This window comes from Trichosurus vulpecula, chromosome 2 (assembly GCF_011100635.1).
Source record: "Trichosurus vulpecula isolate mTriVul1 chromosome 2, mTriVul1.pri, whole genome shotgun sequence".
In the NCBI taxonomy this organism is placed as follows: Eukaryota; Metazoa; Chordata; class Mammalia; order Diprotodontia; family Phalangeridae; genus Trichosurus; species Trichosurus vulpecula.
Window position 1 is genome coordinate 37,283,687 of NC_050574.1, and position 21,318 is coordinate 37,305,004.

Below are 21,318 nucleotides of genomic sequence, written 5' to 3' on the forward strand. Positions count from 1 at the left end.
ATATTATAGTCAGATTCTGAAACCCCCAGCTCAAGGATAAAATATTAAAAGCATCAAGATTAAAACAATTTAAATATGATGGTGCCACAATTAGAATTACACAAGACCTAGCAACAGAGAAATTAAGGGACCACAGGCCTTGGAACACGATATATTGAAGAGCAAAAGACCTGGGGCTCCAGCTGGAAATATCATACCCTTCAAATTTAAGTATTATATTGAATGAAAAAAAATGGACATTTGACAAACCCTCAGACTTTCAAGACTTTGTTTAAAAAATCCTCAACTTAATAGAAGATTCGACATACAAGAAATAAGAGAAACATAAGGTACATACCAAAGACTGACTATAAAGGATTCATAAGGACAGACTGTTTACCTTTTATATAACATAAAATGTAAAATGTATGTCTCAGATTCTTATTAATAATTGTCAAGCTCATAAGAAAGAGGGTGATAAACCTGACTATGATATGAATTTAAAAAGTAAAACCATTTAGAAACAGCTAAAAAAGAGTAACTATTTTATACAAAAGAGGTGCGAGAGGAAGAAAGGATATAGACGATTTAGATGGGGGAGGAGGGCTGGTAGTTCTGGTAACGTACTTTCATCAGGAATGGATTTAAGAGGGAACAATACATATATATTTAGAAGAGTAAAAAACTCTTCTAAATTTATAAGAAATAAAATGGTACAGGTATAGTGAGGGGGGAAGATAAGGGAGGGATTAGGATAAGGGAGGGATTTTTGGAGGGGAGAATGAGGAAATAGGCAAAGGGAGTTTAGATTAATGGAAATGGGAGGATAGGGGAGGGATCCTTAGAGGGGGCACGGCAAGTAACAGGAGGGCAGGGTGGCTGGTGGAGGAGGGGGATAGGCAAGTAATAGGAAGGTGATGTAGCGGGTAGAAGTAAAGTAGAGGAGGCAGGAGGGATAGGAAACAAAAGATATGTACAAACATAAAAACAAAGATCAGGAGTAGAGAATGTTTGAGAAAGTATATGTCTATATACACATGTATATATGTATAAGTGTATATTTGTATGTGTATGTATATATCAGGAAACATATCTAAATTATATTGTAGCCTTCTGGAGAGCAGGGGGAGGGAAAAAAGAACAAAGTTAAAAAGTGCACAACAATGCAACTAGGAAATAAGATATACAGGCAATGGGGCATAGAAATCTATCTTGCTCTACAGGAAAGTAAGGGAAAAGGGGATGGGGGGAGTGGGGTGACAGAAGGGAGGACTGACTGGGGAATCAGGCAATCAGAATATATGCCATCTTGGAGTGGGGGTGGAGGGTAGAAATGAGGAGAAAATTTGTAATTCAAACTCTTGTGAAAATCAATGCTGAAAACTAAAAATATTAAATAAATAAAAAGTGCACAACAGAGAACAAAAGAAAACACAAGGAAGCAAAGAAAAGATGGGCAATTCTCAAGAAAAGGTGTATTATTTATCATACAGGCTTCTTTGAAATGAAAATTTATTGTTACATATTTTGAATCCTCTCCTATGTTCTGCAATGCATATGACATGCTTTTTTCTTTCTTACTTTATATTTCAGTTTCAATATTTATGTTTATGATATGTTTTTGTTTCTTTTCTCTATTTTGTGTTTGTGTCTGCCTTTTTGCCTCAGACAAAGCATAATAAATTCTACTACAATCCTCCATTTTAACTCTGTGTATATCTCTCATTCTTAAATGTGTTCCTTGTAAGCAACATAATGTTGGATTCTGATTTTTAATCAATTCTGCTATCTGTTTTTGTTTTGTGGGTGAGTTCACACACAAAGTTATAGTTACTATTTGTGAATTTCACTCCATCTTATTTTTACTCACTACTTTCCTTCTCATCCTCTCTTCTTACTCAATCCCTGTTGCCTTATCTTCTCCCTTTACCCTCTTATTCCTTATTTTACCCACACCTCCAAAAGTTCCTTCCTTATCATCTCTCTCCTTAATCTTAATCTATACACTCTTCCAAAAGTCCCTTTCTCACCCTCTTCTCCAGTCTTCTCACCTCTCTAGAAGTTCAAAAGACTTCTAAATCTCTCCAGATGTACATACATCCTCTTCAACCCACCTACTTGCTCTGTATTAGTTCTTCCTTTCACACCCTATTTTAATGAGATAATTGCTCCTTTTATCACAGTCTGAATTTTAAACAGGTTGAGGTTGTTTCCTGGGCATTTTTCCTCATTTGGTTAAGGATAAAAACAATAACAACAAAAAACCTGTCAAAATGCTAGAAAAGCAAATACAACATGTATTAACAAGAGGACATTTGCTATAATGACCATAGGAAGGGTGTGGCATCTAGGTCTGAAATGAATGTGCAATGAATATTGCAGCACAGGCTGAGTGGCTGGAAAGGGGTCATCTTTTTACTTAGTGTGAGATCCAATGCACCATTCTCCAGGCACTATATCCAGATCTCCTGAGGGCAAAACCTCAGCCACCAGGGCATGCATGCTGTGTTTTCTTCATAGCTCTTTTGAAAGCTTTGAAACACTCTAAAACTCTTTCCTCCCTCTGCTCTCCCTCCTAAAGACACCGGTAGTCCTGGTTAGAATTTGTATAAAAGGGGCAGCTAGGTGGTGCAGTGAGTAGAGCACCAGCCTTGGAGTCAGGAGGACCTGAGTTCAAATCTGATTTCAGACACCTAACACACTAGCTGTGTGACCTTGTGTAAGTCATTTAACTCCAATTGCCCTGCCTTCCTCCCTCCAATAAATAAATAAAAATTTTAAAAAATTTTATACAGTAGATAAATTTGTTGTCATTAAAACTGCCATCATCTGGCCATTGAGAGCTAGGGTTTTCAGTACTATGTCCATTCCACATATGACACAGATATTAACTATGCTTGACAGTAAGGGGTCTAGATAGTTTACCAGGTTGTGAATGCTTTCTCTTCTCCTCTCTACCTACTGACATCCAAGGTTTCCCTTAAGTCCCAAGTAAAATCTCTTCTTTTACTAGAAGCCTTATCCAATCCATTTTATTTCAAGTGACTTCCCTCTGTTAATTATTTTCTATTTATTCTATTTATAGCTTGTTTTATACATATTTGTTTGCAAATTGTTTCTCCCACTAGAGTGTATTCTCCTGAAGGGCAGGTACTGTCTTTTGCCACTTTTTGTATCTCCAATTCTTTGCACAGTGTCTGGAACATTATCCATTAATTGACTTCTCCTAGCATGGCTCTTACCCACCAGACTGTCACTGGGATGGAGGAGGGAACAAAAATTAAGTCCACCAGACAGTCACTGTGATGGAGGAGGGAACAAAAATTAAGTCAAAAGTAGAAAACAACCAGTATCACTAAAGGCAAAGGAAGTATATATTTTTCAAGTTAAGAATGTAAAGTGACAAATTTATTTCCACCACTGAGCTCTGAAATCTTGTATTTTTCCAGTGTCCTGGACTCCTTTAGCAATCAGTCCGATGAAGCTGATAGACTCTAAGAACATTTTAAAGTGCATTAAATAAAATATATATAAAGGACAGCAATTCTGTCGAAAAATAGGGATGTAATTTTTCCCATTTAAGTTCATTAAAAACCTAGAGACAAGAAATACCCTCAGTGATGCTAGGCTGCCTCCGTTTAGCCCACTCAAGCAGCTTCAGAGATGTTCAGAGATCCAGTCCCACATCCTGAACATATTCCGCTCCCAAAATCTGGAGACACTGAAACATCAGGAGGCAAGCAAGGCAAGCAACAAATATTTATTAAATGCTTACTATGTACCAGGCACTGTGCTAAATGATGGGGTTACATACAAAGACAAAAAGGAAAATAGTCCTTACCCTCAAAGAGCTTTCATTCTAACAGGGTAAGATAGCATGCAAAAGAAAGCTAAAAAGCTGGAAGTGGTGAGGAAAGGGGAAGTGAAGGTGCCCACATTGGGGAATGTTTTTTTTTTTAATCTAGATGGTCAAACATCTGATAGGAAGGGAATGAGGTTGACTGACTTGAGACCCTGAAATGGGGAAACATGAGGAGGGAGAAAGAGACTACCTTTCCTCACCCACATCATCCATCCAAAAGTTAATCCAGAAACCAAGTACATCTGAGACAATCTGCTTTCTAACTCCCCATTCCGAGGAATGTCCCCTTATCCCTACCTCAAAGGCTGGTCCTGATGAAACACCCTCTTCAGTCTTATAATGATGTGACTTTAACCATGAAAATAAAGCACTGCATTTTGGGTTTTCTACTTCAATAGATTCCATAAAGTACTTGGGGGATTTGCAGTTGAATGACTTCTAAAAATTATTATATTTTACTTTCAATTAACAATAAAACTAATTTCCCTCCCTTACACTTCCCCCAGAGTTGAGGCCGTACAATTAAACATAAAGTGAAATAATCACTATTATCTCTGTATCATTTTCTTATTGATCCTATTCACAGTCAATTGTGGTTGTCCTGTAACTGCTTAAGTCATGGTTCTCTGTCTCTGAACTGGGTTCAGAATTCAGTTGGCCTGTAATGGCCTATAAGTTTAAAAATCCAGCTCTCCTGCTAATCACTAGTTTCTTCTTGCCTCAAGGAATTTAGCAGACCTTGAGGGATGCATGGATCACAACGGAGTTGGGTTTAATATCTTTACACCACTAAGCTAAGATGTATAGTCTGCTGTCCAAAAGTCTGGCCTGCTATCTTGCACCTGAACTCAAACAGTGAACACTTCCTAGTCTCAGGAGAGGAAGGGATTGTTGATAGCCCTCATCACCAATCTTCCAACTAATCGTATTATTCTCTGTGCCTCAGGTCTATAACCAACCTTGGGCATTCAACCCTATGAATGTCACCTACACTGTTCTGTCCTTTGTTTGGTACTCCCCAAAACCTACAAAAGAGGAGCTGTCCCTCTGCTTGGGGTCTTTTGCATAACTGGAAGCAGGCTATTGGTCCCTTTATCACAGGCAACATTCCCTCTTTTAATAAATGTTATTTTGTTCATAGAACAGCCTCCGTTTATCCTTTTGTTAAATTTCACTCACAACAAAAGGAAAACAAAGCCCTTGAAACAAATTATACTCAAACAGAACAGATCCCTACATTGGGGACAGTGCTTACCTAAATGGAATGGAATAAAGTCCTCACTCTTCTTCAGCGATCCCTCAGCACTCAAAAAATGGTTGGGGCTCAAACAGGCATAAGGTTTATTAAAGAATTTGGGTTCATACAGGACTGTGCTCAGGGCAGGGTAGACTTCAGTGCCCTGCCACAAGAGGTGGAGGGAGTCACCAGAAGTAGAAAGTGAGCTCCACTAAATCTTCCCCATAACCCAAGGACAGCCCATCAAGGGCCTCCAGAGCCAGGTCATAACCTGGGAAAACAGAGCCATGGGAAGGCAAGGCAGATGTAGCTTACTCTGGAGAGAAGGGCACACGAAGGTTGAAATTTGCAGACTTGCTGGGCCAAGCCCCAAGTCACTGTCGGAACATGAATAGGAAAGAAGGCAGCAGATTGTGTAATCCAGGTTAGGGTTTATCAAGACATACTCAACAACAAGCTGAGAGAGGAAGAGATTCGAGTGCAAGAAATAGTGAAGGGTTTAGGTGATTCACTAATGGGTCAAGATAGGGAGGGTAGAAAACCATGCTGTGGGTGAGAGGTGTGGAGATGATCTGAGAAGGAACTGGGGAGTGTGGGGATTGGAAGTCAAGGTAAGGATAAAGAACAGGGTTAGAGGTCAGGAGGCAGAAAAGGCAGAAGGAAAGATAGAATGATAAAGATTATCAACAGATAAAGGAATTTCAGAGTTCATGAACTCCATGGAAGTAGACCACCCACACTTGTGAGTGATTGCAAGATCAAGGTATAACCACCTATCTATATAGCTGAGTAGATTGCAGAACCAGGAAGGTAGTGTTTGATGGAGCATTAATATGGATATCAAAATTGTATAGTAGGAGGGCAGGATTTGGGGAGGAGAGACAGATAGTAAGCCAGGCAATCAACTCATGGAGGAAGGAAGAGGAATCTCCTGGGAGGCACTAGACAACAGCCACCAGAATTTTGATTGACTGATAAATATGGATTGAATGAACTTCAAAGAAGGATAGGTTGCTGAATGGTGATAGTAGAGACAGAACCTGGAAGTGGTGATGGGGAGCAATTCTCCCATTGTGATCAATGAGTCAAAGGTTATGAATGATAGCAGAAGTACAAGAAAAGGTAACCAGAGAAGCTATGTCATGAGGATGGAGCAAGGGCTCAGTGAGTAGGAGAAGATGGGGAGAGTGAGAAACAAAATGGAAGATGAAAACAAATGTGTTAACTGTAGCACCAACATTCCAGAGAGCACAGTGGGAGTGGGAGTGGTAGGTGGATTTGGAGTGGGATGTTGGTGTGGTAGGGTTGGGGAAGGAAAGAAAGAGCCCTTTGAGAGAACCTGGTCTACAGGAGAAACTCAACCTTTCCCAGGGGAGTTCCCAACAGAGAATGAGTCTTGTTATTTCTGTCCAAATTGGCTTCAAAAATAGCATACCCTTCCAAGTATTTCACGATCAGGATTGAGCTGAGTACGTTGGGCGGAAACTTTCCTGGCTTGTTGTCTCCTCCTTCCCCTCCCTCATCAGCCCACCAGTTACATGAAAGGAGTGGGTTGCAAAGATTTCAAAGAATGGAGGTCAGAAATCTACCTGGGTAGGAGCCCAGAGGCATATAGCCCTGTCCCATAGCTCAGTCCCATAGTGAGGACTGAGCAGGTGGACGCCAGGCTGGTACATGGAGAACCAGGTATAGAAATTAGGTGAGACTTCATTAGAGACTTAAAGCTGTAGGGGGGGCAGGACAGGGATAACCAGGTTCTCTGCCCTGAGGGATAGTCAAAATGCTTCCCACTGCCCCACATCATCTGCTGGAGAGGAAATGAGGACATGCACCACTCTCTTTTCCTTGGAAAATCAGAGGATCCTTGGTGTGGAATGTCACAGACATGACCTTTGCATGTCTTGGTTTAATTGTTTTCTTTTGTTACAAGGAAAGGCTCATGGGAGCAGAGGAATGGCGAAGATATTCAGAAATTACTAGGATATAAAACCAAAATCCGTCAATCACATTTTTAACTGCTTTATTTGAAGAGTACATTATAGGAAAGAATGATCATCTTTGTATGCCCAGTGCCTAACATATTGCTATGCATACAACAGGTGCTTATTAATCACTTCTGAAAGTAAAGAACTGAATCAAAATCAAGTGAGTAGATTGGACTAGTTCATTTCTGAATCCCCACACACCCAATGAACAGTAAATCCTTCAGCATTCTACCTTCCAAAGTCCCCTCTGACCCAGAATATCTGCTGTCTGATGTTTACATAGCACTCTGAGAGGCTGACTAGCAGAATGGAGACAGAGCTGGCCTCAGAGACCAGAAGACCCATGTCCATGGCGCATCTCTGACCATCCTGCCAGGGATATGTCACCATGGACAATTCACTGCAGCTGAGCTTGCTCCTGCAACTCCCTGAGTCCATTTGCTGAAAGCAGATGTAGACTTGAGGACTGTATCAAGTGTTCTCTCCACCCACAAAATCAAAAGTCCCATTCAAAAAAATCACGATGTTTTTTATGCATAATTTCAGCTGAGTTTCAGAACATCCTTGTGAGATTGGTATCAATGACCTTATTATCTTCCTTTTGCAGAGCAGCAAAACTGAAAGGGATTTCTCCCAGGTCGTGAGGCTCAGTAAGTCAATGTCACAGGAAGGGTTTGAAGACAGGTCTTCCTGACTCCAAATCCAACACTCTATTTGCTTTGCCATCATATGGTTTGCTCCCCTCTCCTGGGACAGAAACTTCATGATCACCCAGTTGAGACACAACAGTGCTAAGGATGGTTTTGACTCCATGTTATGAGATAGGCTGAATATGTAGGATATAAGGAGGTTAGGTTATAGGAGGAACTGTGAGGATAGGAGGAAGTTCAGGTCACTTACTAGGAACATAGAATCATTACTGATCTAGATATGGAAGGGTCTTCAGAGGTAACCCACTCACTTTATCAATGAGGAAACTCAAGGTACTTCTATCCCATCTATCCTCAAGTTTCCCTCATTTGAGGGTGGTAAATGGTGCTATGTCCTCCTCAGTCTCTTCTTGGCCTGGTTACCTTGGGTATAGTATGATTGATGATGATAGGGAAGTTGGCCCAGTGGCTACATCTCCAGGCCTCAGCCTTGGCTCCCTTCAGCGGGGGTGGAATGAAAGTTGGTATATGGGAGGCACATTGCCCACTCCACTCAGCCTAGGAGTGAGGTCAATGCTATCAGGATCCATGGAGGAGCTCAGGGAGAAGTTCTGTAGGATGGTGGTGAAGAAGAGGAAAAGTTCCATCCTGGCAATGCCCTCTCCCAGACAGATTCGCTTCCCTAAGGGTACAAAGAGGAGTGTCATGGAGGCCATTGCCAAGGGGACCCCACCTCCCCAAGGACCATCTTGGAACTGCACAAAATACTTCCTTCATGTCCATCAGATTCCATCATGTTTTCTCCTGATTCCCACAAAATCAAAGGATAAGAGCTAGAAGGGACCTCAGCAGCCATCTTGTACAAGCCCAAAACAACCAAGGAGGTGAAGTGATTTAGGGTCACAGTTCTCCAACTAGAAGGGACCACAGAGGTCACCTGTTTCAAGTCCTTCAATTACAAATGGGGAAACTGAGTCTGAGAGAAAGGAAGTGCCTCGAACAGGGTCACTCTGGAAGAAAATGAGAGGACTGGGACTTCGGCCAGCAACAAAGTCCATGGCTTCTAGTGTCTATAGAAATCGACCATGGATGAGAAAGAAAGAGGAGGAGCCAGAGACCCTAATGCAAGGAGGCAAAATGCTGATCTCATGGGTACACTGAGGCTTGGAGACATGGAATGGATGACCAAAAATGTGTTAGCAGAAGGGTGGGTGCATCATATTCTAAAGGCATTATATATTAAGAAGATAAATTCATGTGATGATACTCAGGAAATAAAGAGGAGAAACAGGGTGGAGGGCGTTTGGGTGAAAATCAATGGAGATAAAGAGATATTTTTTCCTCTGCCAAACTCTGCCTTTGGCTGCCTTGAGAAAGGTTTGGTTTGACTGCTGTCCTTCATGCTCAAATAGGACTAAAATGACACCACTACATCAGGGTCAAGGTACAGTGTTTACAACTGAGGCTGATCAGACCAATAAACTCTTGGAAGGCTCTACCACAACTGGTCCATATGAATATTTGGAATGGAAGTGTCTAACTTGGCTTCTCTCATATTTCTTTTGAGCTACTGCAATTCTGCTTTGCTAATAGAGATATGATAAAGGATAGATTGATAAAGGAAGATAAATATGAAGAGATATATTTAGGTTATATTATATACTATATGCATTATATTGTACTTACATATAAATATAAAAAGAGGCATAGTTTGTATGGAGGGGACATCTATGGGCCTTGGGGTTCCAATTTATCATATATCGCCCATCTTTCCCAAAGGCCCCTGAGCTTCCAGGTCACCCTGAATTGAAATCCTATAGACAGAGACAGCCTAGGGCTGGTTGTCTTTAGCTGGCCCTTGAGGGGAGGGTCCCCAGGGAGAAGCTCTATGGAACTTGGGGCAGTGCTTACCTGAAGAGAAGGGAATAAAGGCATCACTCTTCTTCAGAGATCCCTGAGCATCCAAAAAATGGTTGGGGTCAAAGTCATAAGGTTTCTTAAAGTACCTGGGATCATGCAGGACTGTGCTCAGGACAGGGTACACGTCAGTGCCCTGCCACGAGAGAGGGGGTGTCACCAGAAGGAAGTAGAATGTGAACTCCACTAAATCTTCCCCATCACCCAAGGACAGACCATCAAGGCCCTCCAGAGCCAGGTCATAACCTGGGCAAGTAGAGCCATTCCAGAGTAAGGCAGATGTAGCTTAGCCTAGAGCCAAGGCACATGAGGGTTGAGATTTACAGGGATGCTAGGCCAAGCCCCAAGTCACTGTAGGCACCAGGAGACCAGATCACCCTGAGGCACAACAGAACTTAGACCATTGGGGAATGAGGCAGAGGTAATAAGACTGCCCATCAATTTCCATGGACCAACAAACATTGGAGTCTGGGATGATAAAGTCACAGGCATAGAGCTTATTTAATCCAACAACCCCACTGTAGAGATAAAGAAACTGAGTCACAGAGAGGTAATATCTGTATTCTGCTCTATCTAACCTTCTACTATTTTTGGTTTAAGACCTAAATTCTGGCTCCAGCTCTTTCAGTGGCATATGTTCCATATAAAGAGTAGTTCAAAGACAGAAACCTATTATAAAGTGAATACAATTTTATTGTTAAATTCTATTCTCTCCAGACTTCCATTTCTTCCCCTATAAAATAAATGCCTTGGAATAGATCTCCAGGGTCCCCATCGGTGCCAACCTTCTCTCTAGAAGGCCAGCATTCTATTTTCAATGTTCTTTCTAACTCTGGAAGTCTTCAGTCAATAACTTAAGAACCCTCCCAATTTTAGCATTCTCTTTCTTTGTTCTAACTTTTGTTTCAGCTTGGCATTTTCTGTTCTATATTCTCAAAGCCCTTAGAACTCTCATGTTCTATTTTCTGTGTTCTAAGTGCCCTTCCAGGTTTGACTTGTGTTCTAGATTGGAGTCACGTAGTCCTGGGTTCCATGGGATCTTGAGTTCCTTTACATGAGTTAGAAGTGAATGACTCAAAACGTCCTGGGGATGCTATTGGTCTCACCTTGGGAATGAGGTAGCCCCTGAAGAAGGTGTCCTGGGTCACAGAATGGGGAACACTCATAGGTAGGAGGTCACTGAATCTCTGGGTCTCATGGATGACAGCATCTGTGTAGGGCATTTTGGCTCGATCTTTGATCTCTGGAAGACGGTTTCTCCCAATCACCTGGTCAATCTCTTTCTGGACTTTCTCTGGGACAGAGGAAAGTACATATAAACTCAACTCATAGGAAGTGCACCAGAAGCAAAATTGCATGCATATATGTGTGTATCTGTGTATATACATATGTATATGCATATATGTATGGTGTATATAAGTGTATATATGTATATACATGTGTGTATATGTATGTACAAATATGTATATACACATATGTTTACACATTTTTAATAACTGGGTGAATTTATCCATTTAGATGGGAGCCAGAATAGCTGCAAGGAATCCTTGGGAGACAGCTTCCCATGGGAGAGTTGAGCTGTTGAAGATTATCCACAGCACAGAAGGACACAAGGAAAGTGACCATATGTATCCCTTAGCCCTTAAGGCATGCTTCAAAGACCTTTGCCAGTGATGGGGGCTTAGGAACTGAGGCTGAGGAAAGCTGTCTTCTTGTAACCAATTATAACAGGCTCTCTCCTTCCACCTGACCTCCACCTCCACTCAGAGCCTTTGCCTGTCTCCAATCTCTGGGCAGAAGGATCACTTCCTAGAATTGCTCCCGTTGACTCACCTGCCACCCAGGGGTACTTGAGGAGCACAAGGCAGGCATAGCGCAAGGTGGTGCTGGTTGTCTCGGTGCCAGCAAAGAACAATGACATGACAGTGATGATGAGGTTTTTGTAGTCGAACTGAGTGCCAGCGATGTCCTTTTCCTAGGGATGAGAAGGAGGAAGGCAGGAAGAAAGATGGAGAAGGAGGGGCACATAGGTTAGCCTCAGAATCTCTCCTTTCATCTGTCTGTGTTACCCTCTGTTTTCACCTCCATCAGTAAGGTTCAGGACTCATTGTCTGGTTCTCTCTAAATCCCTCCACTGTGATCTCCATCTCCCCCTCCCCTTTCTTGTCTTTTGGTTTCTTTCTCCTTCTGTCCCTCTGATTCTTTTCTCTTCTTCTGTCTCCCTCCATTCCCTCCATCCTTATAGTATAATTCTACCTCTTTCTGGCTCTTGGGGTATCTTCGCTATCTACACACACACACATACACACACAGACACACACACAGACACACACAGACACAGACACACACACACACACACACACATCTCTGTTTTCTCTTCCTCAGGCCTTTTCATCTCCCATTCTGTTCATCTTTCCCTGGCTCCCTCCTTTTCTGTCTCTTTTCTCTCACCTGTGGCCATTTTATTTCTACCCCATAGTTCTAGAGTAGGAAAGGACCTTAAAGGACATCAAGTCCAAATCCCTCAGCTTACAGATGGGGAAACTGAGGTCTAGAGAAATAACTGACTTGCCTTTGGTTACACAGGTAGTAAATGATACAGGTGGAGTTTAACCGAGATCAATGCTCTTTTCACTGAACCACATTGCCCCTCTCTCTCCATTCAATTCATCTAGCAACTATTGCATCTATCAAGTAGTGAAAGACATCTTGCCAAATGCTGAGAATATAAAGATAAAAACAAGACAGTCCCCTTGGGGACTTTCTATTCCATTTGGGGACAAGGGGGATATAACACAGAGGTGAGTAAAACCAAAGACTACATACAAAGTACTATGAAGTAATTTCAAAAAGGAGATAGCATGAACAACTGGGGGCAATAAAAAACCACTCATGTAAGAAGCAGCACCTGAGCTGGGCTTTGAACAAACTAGGGATTCTATGAGGCAGAGGAACAGAGGGATGTTATTCCAGGCATGGGCCACAGCTTGGGCAAAGGCAAGGAAGCAGGATATGGAATTTCCTATGAGCAGGAAAAAGAGAGCTTGAAGACCAGTTTGACAGGAATAGTAAATTCAAAAAGGAACAATGTAAGAGATAACTGAAAAGAAAAGCACATTAGAGGGTTTTAGGTGCCATACTGAGATTTTCTTAACTTTATTCTAAGGCAATAGGACACCTGTAAATTTCTTGAACAGAGGAAAGAAATAGTCAGGTCTGTGCTTTAGGAATATCAATTTAGCAGCTGTGGGGGTCCATCAGATTGCAAGCTCCTTGAAAGCAGGGATTATATTTTTGCCTCTTTTTGTATCCCCAATGCATAGCACAGTACTGGGCATACCATAGGGACATAATAAATGGTTATTGACTGACTGAGTGGAGGCTAGATTACAGAGGGTGAAATTGGAAGTGGAGAGGCCAATTAAACAGCCATTATGCTAAACCAGCTGAGAGTTACTAAGGGCTTCAACTAGAGGAAAGGTCATGTGAGTGGAACTTAGTACTGAGTTGCCATTGAAGGTGAAATGATAAGACTTGGAATCTTATTGGACAAGGGGTGAAAGAGAGAATTAAGGGTCAAGGCTGACTCTGAGGTTACAAAGAGGGATAACTGGGAAGTGTTCATGCCAGCAATAGAAACACTGGAGACTGCAGGATGGATAGATGGGGAAGAGGGAGAGGGGACATGAAGTCCTTTTTTGGTAGCTTCATTCTTTCATTCGATAAATATTAAGCACCTACTATGTGCCAGGCATTGTGCTAAGCACTGGGAATACAAAAAGAGGCAAACGATAGCCCTTGCCTTCAAGTGCTTTCAATCTAGTTGGGGTATTTACAGTCTGAGGTGCCTATGGGATCACAGCTGCAGAAGGAGCTGTCCAGCAGACACTTGGAAATGTAGGGCTGGAGCTCACAAGACAAATGAAAGCTGGATTTGTAGAGGTTTCCCTCCACACCTCTACATAGAGGTTTAACCTGGGAAAGATAAGGGAGCAGTTCATGAGATCACCAAGGAACAAAAGAGAGAGAAAGAGAAAGGGGGTGGGGCTCAGAAGAGACAAAGCCTTGGGAAAACCCCCTCTGTCTCTCTTTTTCCCTCACTGTGTTTATCCCTCCTTCCTTTTTTTTTTTTTAAATCACATTCTCTGCAGCTCTCTCTCATTCTTTGTCTACTTTTCTTTCTATAGCTCCCTTTCTTTTGGTGAAAATCTTTTGGCCTCTCTCCTTCTCTCTGTCTCTACCCCACAAGTGTGCTGGCCACTAAATTTCACCAAGAGAACAACTGGATTAAATTCTCTCTTTCTCCCTCCTTCCCTCCCCTCTTTCTCTCCTCTGTCTTTCCCTCTCCCCTCTACCTCCTTCACCTCTGTCTCTGTCTCTCTCTCTGTCTCTCTCTCTGTCTCTCTCTCTCTCTCTCCTCTCTCTCTCTCTCTCTCTCTCTCTCTCTCACACACACACACACACACACACACACACACACACACACACACACACATGCCCGCTCGCGCGGTTTCAGTACTTGGGGGGAGGGAAGGGATTGCCCACCTTCTCCATACGGAGCAGGTACATATCAATAAAGTCTCGGGGGGCACTGGGGTCCAGGCTCAATTTGTTCTTCTCCACCTTGTCAGCAACGAAGGCATTGATGAGTGTCAGGTTGTTGTGAGCACGCCGATGGGAACCAGGAAAGAACTTCAGGAAACCTGAAAACAGCTCAAACAGCTGATGTGGAGGAAAAGGGGAAGATAGAATAGGATGAGCCCCCTATCCTCCATAGGAGTCAGCATTCCTCCAAGCCTGGGCCACCCTCCTTCTCTCACTTCTGCAATGTACCTGCTCACTGCATCCTCTCCCTCCCTATTTCTTTGTGCCCACTTCTTCCTGCGTCCTTATCACCTATTTCTCTGTTTTCCTTTCCCTGTGTTTTCCCCTCCCTGTGTCCCTGCGTCCCTTCTCTGGGTCCCTGTCCTCCAATGCACTCTATTCTTCTGTGTCTCCTCCTCTGTCCTCTTTTCCTTCTCTCTCTCTCTCTCTCTCTCTCAGTGTCACTCTATCCTTGTCCTCCCAAGCCCCACCTGGCCCCACAGAGAGCTTGCTATGGCAAAAGTGTCAGTGAACTTGTTCAGCAGGTCCTGAAACTGGTTATCATCATAGGAGAAGCGTTCACCAAACACAATGGAGCAGATGATGTTGGCGGTGATGGAATGGAAGAGGACAGTGGGCTCCAACAGGGCTCCTGAAAAAGGAGAGAACAGAAAAGGAATGGAGGGAAGGGGGGGAGGAGTGGAGAGAAGAGGTTCAAGAGGTCAATGGGAACCTCCTGTGTCTCCAGTGTTTCTGCTTCTTTGTTCTTCTGTTTCTATGTTTCTGCTGCTGTATAACTACTATGCTTCTAAGATTAGACCAACAGTCATCATCAATCCCTCTCGATTCAGCTTCTGGGGAAAAGAAGTTTCTCCCCACCCCTAGGATCTAGCCCCAATCCTTTGTGCCTCCCTGGTGGTCAGTTTCTCTTTTGTTCTCTTTCTCATCTTCTGTCTCTCAGTCTATCTCTATAGTTGTCACTATGTCCCTCTACATACATCTATTTCTTTTTGTGTCTCCCTGAATGTCTCTATCTCTTTTCTAATTTTGCCTGCATCCTTTTTCTCACCCTTGGATTTCCGGAGCTCCTCAACCAGACACTGGGCCTCCTCTTGGATCCGTTCTTCAATGCTTCTCTTCCCCATGCCAAAATCTCGAAGAGTGGCCAGGGAGAATCGGCGCAAGGCCTTCCACCTATCACCATTGGCAAAGACAACCCCTAAAGGCAAAAGGGGATGGGGTTTGGGACCCTGTGTTACTCACATCCTTCCTTCCTCAAATCTCTCTTCCCTTTTCTTATTCCTCTACATTCTGTTCACTCTCCTCTGTTCACCCTGATCATCCTCTCTTTATCTTCAGGCCCTACCTGACTGCTTCTCTGATCCTCGGAGTCTGAAGTCCCTCCTTCCTTGAGCCTTACCACCACCTTGTCACTCGTCCCCAACCCCTGCCATGTCATTGCTCACTCACCCTGCCCCTGGAAGACTGAATCAACGATCGTCACAGGTGCTCGACCACTGAACTCCTCAGCCTTCTCCACCAGGGCCTCCTTCACAGCCTCAGGCCCACATAGCACAACCACAGGTCGAGGGCCCAGGTAGATGGTAAATACATCCCCATACTTGTCCCGAAGCTATGGTGGGGAAAAGCCCCAACCCATTAGATCCCAGTTGGCACAATGCATTCCCCTCTGTACAATGGAGGGGAATATGTTTAAAGTAAAAGTTTTGTAGGGCCCCTTTTAGCTCTAACCTTCTATGTTTTGCATTCTAAGGTCCCTCCCAGCATTCCATGTCTTAAGATCCCTCCCAACTCTTGTCATTCTGTGTTCCCAAGTCTCTTCCAGTTCTGATATTCTATGCTCTACATTCAAAAGGCCCTTCTAGGCCTCACATTCTGTTCTAAAGGCCCTTCCAGCTCTGATTTTCTATGCTTCTAAGATTATACCCAGAACCACCCCCCGTCCCTATCCCACCCTGCCAGGTTGGCACCAGAGGCAGAGAAGTTCCTCTCCTCCCCCAGGATCTGGCCCAATGCTTCAATGGTAGTCCAGTAAATGGTCGATGATCTGGCCAGACTTCTTGGAGGACCAGCTCAAAGGGCAGGAGTATCTTCCTCTCCCCCATCCCTGGCAAATCATATCTTCTCCTAATAGTTAAGACTCCAATGTTCCCATTTGCTTTAACTTCACTTCTTTGGGAAATGACAGGGATGTTAAGAAAGAGAGAGAGAGAGCAGAGTTAATATAATCAAAAGGACAGTTCTGCCTAATCCACCTATTCAGTGCCATCCCAATTAAATTATCCAAAATTATTTTATTGAGCAAGAAAAAAAATAAAAATCATTTGAAAGACAAAAATGTCAAGATTATGAAAGGAATTCATGTAAAAATGTAGAAAAAGGAGCATCAGATCTAAAATTGTATTTTAAGGTTGTAATTATCACAACTATCTGGCACTGGCTAAAAAATAGAATCGTGGATCCACGGAATACAGTAGGCATAAAATAAACACTAGTACATGACTATAGTAACCTCATGTTTGATATGCTTTGGGTATAAGAACTCACTGTTTGTTGGAAATTGCTGGGAAAACTGGAAAGCAATCTGGCAGAAACTAGGTATAGATCAATGTCTTACACTATTTACAATGATATGGTCAAATGAATGCATGACCTAAACATAAAAGGAAATATCATAAGTAAATAAGGAGAGCTTGGAACTAATTACATATCAGACTTCGGGAAAACCTGGAAAGACTTATGCAGACCATTGCTGAATGAAGTGAGCAGAACCAGGAGAAAATCGTATACAGTAACAGCCACAATGTGTGAGGACAAATTTTGATAGACTTTGCCCTTCTCAGCAACGCAAGGACCTAACACTTTTCCAAAGGACACATAACAGAACGTGCCATCCACATCCAGAGAAAGAACCATGGAGTCGGAATGCAGAGCAAAGCACACTCTTTTCTCTTTTGTTCTGTTCTGTTTTGTTTTGTTTTCTCATGGTTTCTCCCATTCGTTATAAATCTTCTATGCAACATGACTAATGTGAAAATGTGTTTAACAGGAATGTGAGTGTAGAGCCCATATCAGATTGCATACCATCTTGGGGAGAGAGGGAGGAGGGAGGGGGAGGGAGGGGCAATTGAGGGGGAGAAAATTTAAAACTAATGGAAGTGACTGTTGAACACTGAAAATAAATAAATTAAATTTTCAGAAAAGAAATGACAAGCAGGTTTCAGAAAAACATGAAAAGACTTGCAGGAAATAATACAGAGTGATATGAGCAGAACCAAGAAAACATTGTATACAGTAACAGCAATACTCTTCAAATAGTAACTAAGATATTATGAATAATATGATCATTGATATCAACTAGGAAGGACTTATGAAAGAAAATCCTATGTCCCTTCAGAAAAAGAACTGATACATGGAAGTAATAGATAGCTATACACATATATGCATATATATATATATACATGCACAAACACGTGTACATATATACACATATACCCCCACATATATATACACACACACGTATATATATATACACACATACACATATTCATGTATAATGTTGGTCTTCTCTTAACGTCGGATTGAGAGGGGTCGAGGAAGGAGACAATTTGGAATTCAAAATGCAACAAAATAAATAAATATCAAAAGAGTCAATAAGATACTTAAAAGGAAAAGAAAAAAGACAGATTGCCCCTTCCTTCAAACTACTTTGTTCGTGGATCCCCCTAGCAAGGAGCCTGGGTTGGGGTAAAAGGACAGGCTTCTAGCAACCATCCCTGCTGGGCAGTGACAAGGCTGAAATGGAATCTAGATGTCACTTTGTCCACGCCTACATCACCCCCACTCTCATTTCTGTGGAAGGCACTGCTGGAGAGATAGTAAGCAATACTTCCACCTTCTGCCTACCTTTCACCTCTTTCCTCAGAGGAAAACGAGGGCAGGCAGGACTGGAAACACTCCCCACCCCACCCTGGAAAAGCTCAGAGAAATGCTAACTTCCTTTCCCTCTGAAAGATCACAATACATTCATGGTTTTTTGTTTTGTTTTGTTTGAAGAAGCAGGAACAGAAGGAAACAATCAGGGAATTAATGTAACTATCCTCTTTCCTCCCCTCCTCCCATAAAAACTCCCTTCCAGGTAATCAATTGAAATACCCACATCCCACTCTGCATGATAGGTCTCAAAATGTTTATCCCTCACCAACCAAGAGGCAAAAAAATGAAAATAAGTGACTCCATTCTCTACCCACTTTACTTCCCTTCTTCTAGAGGGTCCACTCCTTCCAGAAAAAACCCTACCCCTCCCTCCCACCATTACTGAACTTTCCCCCACATTTCCAACTATGAGTGATCTCAAAGCACTTATTCCTAGATAATAGCCAGGAGGGAAAGTGAGTCGGAAAGCATCCCCACCGGGGCTAAGGAGGGCCCAGAAATCCCACACAGGGAGTGATCTCAGAGCATTTATTTTAAGATAAGGGAGCTAGGGAGGAAACTTCTCTGGGACCCCAGGAAAAGCTCTAGAAGTTCATTAGGCTCTCCCATGTTTCCCTTACAGTGATTGATCTCAAAGCGTTCATGTCTCATGATTGAGAGATCTTAGGGAAACTGAGGCAGGCAGCATCACTGCCACCTGTAAGTGCTCACATGAACTCAAACACGCCCAACGGGACAGTTTTGCCGGTCCTCACCTCCAGAAAGGATTTCAGGAGGCCATGACGGTCCATCTGCAGAATGTTGCCCAGTAAAGGCAAGGGTCGCGGTCCTGGGGGAAGGCGGCCTCTCCGGGAAGCTGCGGGACCCCGAGCCAAGAGGAGCAGGAGCCCCAGGACGGCGCTCAAGAGAAGGAGTGACACGAAATCCATGGTGCTGTCTCTGCGCTGCTTTGCGCCCCTGCCAAGACTTTAAGTCCAGTGCAGGAGTGAGGCCCCGCCCTAGTTCGTCCTCTCCCCCCACGCTAGAACCCGCTCAGCTCCGCCCCCAGGTAAGTGACCTCTCTGCCTATCTCAGTCGCCCCCAGGTCCCCTGACCTCACCACTCCCCCCTGCACCTCCTACCCGTGGCAAGGGGGTCATGCCCCTGTCATAGGATCCAAGAGTCGCTGTAGCTTCCACCAGAGCCCCACTACACCTGCAACTGTTCCTGCCCAGCCCTGGGACACCACCTGCTGCTGTCTCTCCTGTCTGTCTTTGTCTCTTCCTGTCTCCTCTCCCCCCCCCCACCCCACCCCCACACCCCGCGCCCTTCTCGCTCTCTGTTACTGTCTTTCTCTGTCCCTTCCTCAATTCTGTTTTGTTGTTGCCTATGTTGCCTCTGTCATGTGCATGACATAGATCAGTAAAAAGTAAAAGTTAACTGATAACCTCTGCACTCCCTACACTCTATCTGATTTTTGGAGTCACCAGAGTCCATGACAGGGCAACCTGGGGTGCTAGGAACCTTCCTGACCCAACTAGAGCCTCCCAAAGGCTAAAGTGGAAGAGAACAAAAGGAGGGATGAATGAGACTGAAAAAGACAGGAAAATGAGACAGAGAGAAGACAAAGGGGAGCTGAGAGGCTGAGAGAAGGACAGAGACAGAGATGAAATGCCAGTGTGCCTTGGAGGCTTTGAGATGGTAGTGAGTTCCTAGCTGCAGCCCATGGGAGATACACAGAAGGCCAATAGGTTGGGGGAAGGCTAGAGATAGCGGCAGGGAGCACTTTCCAGGGGCACCAGGATGGATTTCAGGCAGACTTTGCCTGCCTGCCTGCCTGCCTCCCTCTCCTGCCTATCCAGAGTCTAGATCTACAGCCACCAGCTACTCTGACTTCTTCAGTTCTCTGTTCTCTCTATCTGTTCCAAATCTTCCATGTCCTCTGGTCTACTGGACCCCTGCTTCCCTGTCCTCCTCCCTTGCTCTCCCTAGCCTGTTACCATTGCTCTGGCCCTGAGCTTTGCCTCTCTTTCCCCTAGGTACAGCCTTGAATGTCATGAGGTGAAGAGATTCAAGCATTCCTAGCCTCCCAGCCTATTTTGTCCTAGAAGGAAACCAAGGCAGACCAGGACAGTTGAATCATACAATGAAGTGATGCTTGGAATCAGGGACTGGCAGTGACACAGACAAAAAGACAGAGACAGACACGGAGGCAAAGAGATAATGATAGAGAGACAAAGAGAAACAAAGAGAGACAGAGAAAGAAAGAAAGAAGACCACATACACACACACACACACACACACACAGAGACAGAGACAGAGACAGAGAGAGAAAGACAGACAGAGAGAGAGAGACAGAGAGAGAGAGAGACAGAGACAGAGACAGAGACAAATAGAAACACATAACTACAGGCTCTCAGAGTGGGAAAGAACCTGAGAGATCCTTCATTTTAAGGATAGTTAAACTGAGGCTGTCAGTCAACAAGCATTTATTAAACACCTACTACATCCCAGGAGCTGTCCTGAGTGCTCACAACCACAAAGAAAAGCTAAAACAACCCTTGCTGTCCAGCAGTTCTTAGACTAAAGGAGGAAATAACCCTTAACAGTGATTCCCTTTACCCTCCCACACACACACACACACCCATGCCTGGCAAGTCATGTAGGTTTTGTTTGACCCCTCTCTCTCAAGGTTCTCCAACACCCTTCAGGGAGTTTGGGGCAGGAGTGGGGTGTGGGGCATGGAAGGGTGGTGTCCAATCTCTTTGGTCAATGGCTCTAGCTCCTACAATAGTATTTCCCCAGTGTGGGGGCGTTTCCTGAACCCCAAGTCCATAGTTTCTCCCTGAGATGCCAAAAAGGATGCAGGTCATCTGACCTACTGTGTGAAGCCATCTTACCAGTATAGGAAAGATCCTACTTTCTGAGACTCCAACCCCCACATCTCTAGGACTGTTCTTTCTCTCTCTCTCTCTCTCTCTCTCTCTCTCTCTCTCTCTCTCTCTCTCTCTCTCTCTCTCACACACACACACACACACACACACACACACCCTCACCTTCAAAGCTCCCTATTGGTACAAAATCAGCTGCACAGTTGTCTATGACTAGATCAGCCTGCCAGCTCCAATTCTGCTAAAACAGTTCTCTAGCTCAGGCCTTCTTAGACTT

General features: G+C 43.7%; 1 protein-coding gene across 1 annotated transcript; it reads right to left on the reverse strand.

Annotated features, from left to right (window-relative positions):
* Nucleotides 1-7,081: 7,081 nt before the first annotated feature.
* On the reverse strand, nucleotides 7,082-19,128 carry LOC118837371 (cytochrome P450 2B4-like). Its single transcript, XM_036744219.1, has 9 exons — nucleotides 18,927-19,128; nucleotides 15,685-15,847; nucleotides 15,284-15,433; nucleotides 14,706-14,866; nucleotides 14,176-14,352; nucleotides 11,464-11,605; nucleotides 10,737-10,924; nucleotides 9,625-9,766; nucleotides 7,082-8,395 (listed from the first exon to the last, which is right to left on the reverse strand). The coding sequence occupies exons 1-9, from the start codon at nucleotides 19,098-19,100 to the stop codon at nucleotides 8,214-8,216; spliced, it is 1,479 nt and encodes a 492-aa protein (XP_036600114.1). The 5' UTR covers nucleotides 19,101-19,128; the 3' UTR covers nucleotides 7,082-8,213.
* Between the last annotated feature and the right edge of the window lie 2,190 nt (nucleotides 19,129-21,318).